Source organism: Microtus ochrogaster, chromosome 6 (assembly GCF_000317375.1).
Source record: "Microtus ochrogaster isolate Prairie Vole_2 chromosome 6, MicOch1.0, whole genome shotgun sequence".
Classification (NCBI taxonomy): Eukaryota; Metazoa; Chordata; class Mammalia; order Rodentia; family Cricetidae; genus Microtus; species Microtus ochrogaster.
This window is the reverse complement of record NC_022013.1, coordinates 21,199,872-21,206,943: the sequence shown is the minus strand read 5'-3', so window position 1 is coordinate 21,206,943 and position 7,072 is coordinate 21,199,872. Positions and strand designations below refer to the sequence as shown.

At 51.6% G+C, this 7,072-nt stretch overlaps 1 protein-coding gene across 2 annotated transcripts in view; it reads right to left on the bottom strand.

Annotated features, from left to right (window-relative positions):
• Positions 1 to 2,533: 2,533 nt before the first annotated feature.
• The window catches only part of C6H1orf116 (chromosome 6 C1orf116 homolog), a 6,472-nt gene continuing 1,933 nt past the window's right edge, over positions 2,534 to 7,072 (bottom strand). The window contains exons 2-3 of one of the 2 annotated variants that reach the window (XM_005348313.2): positions 5,259 to 5,456; positions 2,534 to 4,111 (exon numbers count right to left, since the gene is read on the bottom strand). In XM_005348313.2, the coding sequence (XP_005348370.1) occupies positions 2,609 to 4,111; positions 5,259 to 5,456 (1,701 nt within the window). In that variant the 3' untranslated portion in view covers positions 2,534 to 2,608. Of the gene's footprint in view, positions 4,126 to 5,258; positions 5,457 to 7,072 lie in introns of both variants that reach the window. The other variant, XM_005348312.2, reaches the window with a different exon arrangement.

Here is a 7,072-nt window from a genome sequence, read left to right as displayed (position 1 = left end):
GAGAGAGAGAGAGAGAGAGAGAGAGAGAGAGAGAGAGAGAGAGAGAGAGAGAGAGAGAACTAAGAACTAAGATGCTCATGCTGGCGCAGCAAACATTTCCTTAGGGCTCTCCTCAGCTCTTTAAGGCAGACTGTCCTCAGAAGGACAGGCGTATGGGGAAGCATGGATCTTCAGATAAAACAGGAAGGTGCTGTTGACACTAAGAGGATCTGGGAAATGGGCCCGACACTGTGGTGAAGATGCAGAGGGGCAGGAGCAGGCTGTATGTGGCTCTGGTTGCTATGAGGCCAGCTTCCCTGTCTCCCGGATGGAGATGGAACAGGTGGCCCTTCTGACCAGCTCATGGTTAGTCTCCTGTTGTTCCTAGACTCCCATTAAACCTCAGTCTCAACTGAGGTATAACTCATGGCTCTCTCTTAATCATTCAGTGAGTGAACAGGGAACCAACTTGTGTCTATGGATGAGAGAGCTTGTCAAGTCACTCCCCTAAGAACTGACCTTCTGCCTTTTGAGAGCTTCTAATGGTAGAGCTTGCTCAGTGTTGGAGCCCTCACCAGTTCTGAGAGATCAGGTCTTCACCTGGAGCTAGGAACCAGGGAGTTTGGGTGTGTGAGTATGTGGGGGTGTGTAGGGAGCGCACACAGAAACTGCCACACCCACACCCCACATACCATGATAGGGTGGAGTCATTTGTCACCCTTAATCCTAACCGTCTCATCGCTCTCAGAAGTTTTGATCAGTGACGGCAAAGGGTCCCTAAGGACAAAGACAAGAGATGACCGGACTAAAGGGCACCTTCCAGCTACAGCCACTTACCTGCTCCCCCCTTGTGGGCATCTCCATGGGCTCATCGTCATCACAGGATAAACTACCGAGAGGAAGGCAGGGGGGTCATGTCAGGCCATGCCTGCTCATTTATGTCACAAGACTACACATTTCAATTAAGACATATACAGCGTGTTGGGAAACTTGGAGGAAGAATTGTTCCGAATTATTAAAAATGAGCTACAAAGCTGGGCGGTGGGAGGCAGAGGCAGGAGGATCTCTGTGAGTTTGGGGCTAGCCTGGTCTTCAGAGCGAATTCCAGGACAGGCTTCAAAGCTACACAGAGAAACCCTGTCTTGAGAAAAAACAAAAACTAACAAACAAACAAAGCTACAATATATCCCCATGTTAAAGAAAAAAAAACCAGCATCCTGGTGTTTTGGAAGGTGCTTTAGAATTCTGAGGGGCCTAAGGCTGAGCCTCTGAGAGAGACAAGGTGTAAGAACCCTGGCTAAGGAGGCAGTGAGGCAGTACGAAACAGCATGACTGACAGGGCACGGTAGCAGGTGAGCTGTTCATGTGTGAATTTCAAGTCCTGGGGTCCAGCTTCAACCATGTTACTAAATGACAGAATGAATCTCCTTTCTCGGGAGGCTGGAGGGAGCTTTCCTGAGATTTCCCTCCATTCTAACAGTCTCTCTCTGTGTGGGTTTCCATCATTGGGACTGAGGAAACCTGAACACTTTCCTAAAAAAAAACCTCATAATTTTTTTAGTTACATGAGTGTCTGTGTGTGAGTGTGTGTGAGTGCCGGGGTCCCTGGAGGCCAGAAGAGGGTACTGGGTCCTTTGGAGCTGAAACTGGAGTTATAGGCTATTGTGAATGGGTGCTGGGAACTGAACTTTGGTCCTCTGCAAGAGCCTTACACACTCTTAACCATGGAGCCACCTCTCCAGCCCCCAGGAAACCTGCAGGCTTTTGAGGAGCAGGGGGAAATTCAGGAACCACTGTGTATTTATAAAGCCGCTGGGCTGGGCTTCCAGCTCAGTGATGACCTGCCCTGAAACCAGCCAGGGAGACAGAAAGCAGGAAGAACACAGGCCATGGCACAGTTTATTATGATATGCTTCAAGCCCATGACACGGTTTCTTCCAGGTAGAAATGGACGTGTGTGTGGCATGGCCATTACTCGGCTTTCTCAGACCAGGGAGTGCCCCTGCTATCAGTGAACTATGAGATGTAGAGACAGGGATGTAGTCCACACTGCAAGAAACGACAGGGAAAGGCAGTGGGGAAAGAGATACCCGAGCAGCTCCCCTTGGCCTCGGGCCATTTCCAGAGGACCCTGAGAGAGAGGTACGGCAGACATGAGCGAGTCTCTATGACTGTAGAAGCTCATCCCACAGCTGATGTGACCGTAGTCATGTGTGCGATGTGGTCCATCTTTCTAAGTTTTCTACCTCCTTTGTCTCATTGGACTTCTCCTGTTTGACCACTCTGCTCCGCTCAGTTCTGGACAGGCTGAACTTTATGCCTGTGAAATCTCAACCAGGAACAGAGCTCTGAACAGTGATTTCCTTGTGTTACATAGTATCAGTGATATGTAAGGCTTCTCTCTCTCTCTCTCTTTCTCCTTCCCACTCTCGGGAGACACATCTTTAGAATGATCTATGCAAGTACTCAATAGTGCAACTGCTTTGAGTACAAACACACGCTTGGACTCAAGCCTCTTCCTTCTTCACCTCAGCAGGGAAGATGGCAGCCGTGAGCTGTGAGGCCGCAAAGGCTCTAGGTAGAGCCAGTCTCTTCTGGTGGCTTGGTGCTGGCTAGGCAGGTGGCCTAGCTACTCCTTCAGCAGTCCCAGCTTCTTTAGGGCCTCCCTCCTGTGTCCATCGGGAATGTCCTTTGGGGATATCTTGACACTGACGCAGGGAGGTCGAGGAAGCTTGTCACGGCTCTGTCCTTGGAAGGCCAGCTGCTGGGAATGCTGGCTCTGCTCCAGGCCGACCAACTTGGCCCCCTTGATTTCTGCAAAGTCCTTTCCCATGCCCAACGAGGCGGGCCGGGGCCGGGAATTACGCAAGACACTAGGTGAAACCTTGTCCAAGACGGGGCTCTTTCCCAGAGATGTACTGGTTCGGCATTTGGAGTCTTTCTCAGCTGCCGAGAGATAGCTGCTCAACCCCACGCCTGAGCGCTCCAGGGTATTGGACTTGAAGTTTATCTGTCTCAGGCCAGGGATGCTACTCTCCTGGAGGGTCAGTCGTGGATCAGGCTTGGGCTGTGTCAGGGAAGTGCTTCCCTTTGAGGCTTTAGGGATAGGAATGGGCATAGACTTGGCAGCTGCCACCTTCCCTGGAGGGGTTTCCTGGGCAGGAATCCAACTCTTGCCTGAAGAGGCCACAGGAGTGACAGCCTTCACTGGAGAAGCTTTCCTTGCAGCAGAAGCAGCCCCTGGAACCAGAGCTGGAGATGCTTGCTGAACCGTGGCCTGGGCCTGGGCAGGGCTCTGAGCCCGAGCCGCCTTGACTTTAAGGGAAGTGGTCCGCTTATTTATAAGTAGGCTGGGATCATCTTGGTCCTGGGGCAACCCTAGCTTTTCCAGAGCTTCTCTGCGGGCTTTCTTTTGTTCCTGCAGGGAAGAAGGGTCAGGCCCAGAGTCTGTAGCCTCGCTGTGATTTGACAGCCAGTTCTGGGGATGGCTGTGGAAGCTGCTTCGACTGCTCTTCAATACGATATTAGGAGGCAGCCTACGGGGCTTTGAGGTTGTGGGGGGAGCCTGTTGGAGACTTGGCCTGACCCCCGATGGTAGGGGAGCCTCTTCAGCTCCTGTGTTCTCAGATGACTTGTCAGGAGGCTGCTGTGGTTGTTGTGAACCTTCTGTCCAACCTTGCCCGGTGGCTTTATGGGACATAGTTTCTGAAGATGTTTCCTCTTTCTTCTGGGAGCTGACCACAGTCTGGGCCTGTGGTGTGTGTCTCTTCTCTCCTGGCTCTTTAGGTGGGCTCTCTTCCCCACTTTGCTTTGGCCTACTGTCTTGAAAAGCCTCCGGTGGCGGGATGAGAACTGTGTTCAGGTCAAGGGCAGTGTCCTGAGATGGGGCCCTTGGCTGGATGGGCTTAGCGTCCTGGCTGGTCTGCCCTTTCCCAGGCTCTAAGAACACCTCAGATGTTTCAGATACGTGGCTATTAGTCTGGGTGGTGCTTTCCCTGAGGTTCTGGCTTCTGCCAAGGTGGAGGTTTCTGGGAAGGCTGTAGGAACCAGACCTGAGGCCCAGACTAGGAGACTCAGGAGGACCAGAGAACTGGGATACTCTCGCTGGTGCAGGCACGTGCTGAGAGTCTGTCTCCTCTGAGTTTCCTGTGGGGAGTGGGAAGAACAGGAGAAGTGTCAACAGAGCGAGAATGCCATTGCAGAGCAGAGCAGAGCAGAGCGGAAAGCACACACTTCCCCAATGAACAGGGTTTGTCTGACTTTGCTTGACTTCTAACAGGGCAGCACTGTTTTCTCGAGGTCGTGTAGATCAAAAGCGACAGGTTCTTTTGACTGGGAACTGATTGTTTTATAGGGGTTGGAAGATATCGCTTCTTAGTTGCTTCAAAGCCTTCAAAGCCTTACCTCAGGCTCTCCCCACCTTCTATGCAGGTACCAAAGTCAGGGGGAGATTTGGACATGGTCTTCACACTATCTCATGGAGCCCAGGTTAACTGAGCCCAGTGGAAGCTCTTGCTGCCAACTTGACTGGCTTTGGCCTTCTGCTTTCACTTTCTGTGAGATCCTGGATGGTTCTGTGACAGCGTCATGCCTGGCAGCCTTGAGTGACGTGCTATCTTGCCTAGCGCTCTTGGCAGGCACGTGAGGTCCACTGGCTCGGTGGATTAGCCTCGGGGCATGTGAAGTTTCCATTTCTACTCTGTCTAAATGGAGGGCCCAAGGCCGTGTTAAGTAGTTATAAATATTTAGTGAATGGATAACGATACCGTTGGGATTGTCCATAGTAGCAATGTTTTCTGTTTACCTTGGGACACATTCCCAACGCTTGTGCGCCATCCTCCTCTACTGAAGTGGAATGGCGCTGTCTCTCTGCTGTCTCCTCACAGTGGCCTCTGGGTACTGCATGCTGCTGGGGCGCTCCTCTCTTATCTCCCGGTCTTGTTCTTTGGGTCACCTAGATTAGCTCCCTGTGCCAAATCATCCTCTCCAGGGCCAGCTAAGTGCTTAGGCCGCCCTGACTCCTCCCTATGTGTGGTATCATATCTCTTTTTGAGTTCTTCCCTGACAGAAAGGGAGCTAGCCAAACCCCTTTCCCTCTCAGGCCTCTGATACTTCATGGAAAGTCACCAGAAGCTGGCTTCTCAGGAGTCCCCCCTCCCCTCTGGAGACAAGAATTTAGTCTGGCTGGGAGACTGCGGGGCTCCTTCTGCCTAGAAGCTAGCAACAGAGGGCAAACAAGATGTCAACCGTTCAGAAGGAGACACTGGTCTGAGCGCTGCCTCCCTAGACGGTCTCTTACCCTGGGGAGTCTGCTGGGTGAGGGGTGGTGTTCTGAAGCTCTGAGGGCTGGTGGCTGGCTCTGACTCGTCTGTGGACAGTCCACTGTCAGCCTCGACCTCCAGGGAGCCAATGGTCGTCTCCAGGAAGAGCAGACACTCCTTCTCTTCAGCAGACAGGAAGTCGTAGCTGTTGTCACCCTGCTGGGAGAAGGAATTGTGAGGTGGGGGTCCCAAGACTCCCCCTGCCGCAGAGGGAGAAGGCTGTAAAGCTGGCCACCTTGCCCCAGTTGGTTCCAGTAAAGTTGCCTACTGCCACAGTAGGTACCGAGGAGGGTTGGCAGGAGAAAGCTCACCGGGACCCAGTTCTGAAGACTGGGTAGGCAGATGGCAAGGGTGCTTTCTATTACTTAGTCCTGAGTAGGTAGAGTGCTTAGTGGCCCAGCTTGGAAGTAGCCCCAAGTTTTCATTCTAGTTCCACATGATCTTAATATTTCAACAAGCATGTCTCCCATCGAATTCTGATTTGTATGGACAATGATATGGCTAACACCCAACTGTCACTCCTTTAACCTCGCAGAGCACTTTGCCTCGGCCGCTACCTGGCGGGTAAAAATCCAAAGGAGCTATGGGGACACTTGGGCTGAGCTTGCTCTTGGCATTTCCACACCTCTTCCTAATGTCTGTGACACTTCAGCACCGTTACTGTCCAGACTCACCAAGGTTGCCGGGCAAGGTTGCCAGAGAGTCCCAGAAATCCCCTGGGGAGTGGGGAAGAGGCTGTTAAACACCTCCCCTCCCAGTCTTGCCTGCCCTTTAAGTCAGCTGTCTGATGACTGTGCCTGCATAACAAGGGAGACTCCCCCCTAACAGCTTTTTACTTGACTAATGATCTGCCCTCTGGATTTCTCCTTTATAGATCCAATGGATATGACTAGTTATACTAGTGTCTGCCAGTCACAAACAGGATGCTGTCTTTGTGTCCCCGACCTCTCAAGTCACAAGGAAAATTTGCATGTACTGCCAGTACTTTGCTACCTCTGCCCCATTTTCATATATCAAAACTTATTAACTAGCCATCCAGGTGTGCTGGGCACACTACTGAGTTCCAGGATGACTGTCTCCAAACCAACCAACAACTATTGTAATGCTAACATTTGCTAGAAACCTTTTATAACCCTATTTTCCTTTTTCATGACAGGGGCTTTCCATATAACCCTGGTTATCCTGGAAATTGCTCTTTACACCAGGCTGGCCTTGAACTCAGAGACCCACCTATCTCTGCCTCAGAAGTGCTGGGATTAAAGGTGTGCACTGCCACCACCCCATTTTCTCTCTCTCCCTCCTTTCCTCCCTCTCTTCCTCCCTCCCTTCCTCCTCCTCTTTTTTTTTTTTTTGACAGGTCTCCTGTAGCCTGTGCTGGCCCTGCACTTGCTGAGGATGGCCTTGAACTCATGATTCACCCCTCTCCACCTGGTATTCAGTTGGTTTTCTGTGGTGCTGGAGATCCAACCCAGGACCTCATGCTTGTAGGGTAAACACTTCCCCTGAGCTGAGTCTCCAGCTGCAGTCTAAATTCTCACCTACTTTTTAGGACACAAGACAAGAAAGCTCAGGTGCTTCACTACAATGATAGACAGCAAAGGAATGCTTACATTGGGATGTAAGCATATTTACTCCTTCGTCCACACCCTGTAACACCCAGAATTTAAAATCATGTCCAGAAGCCGGGCGATGGTGGCGCACGCCTTTAATCCCAGCACTCGGGAGGCAGAGGCAGGCAGATCTCTGTGAGTTCGAGACCAGCCTGGTCTACA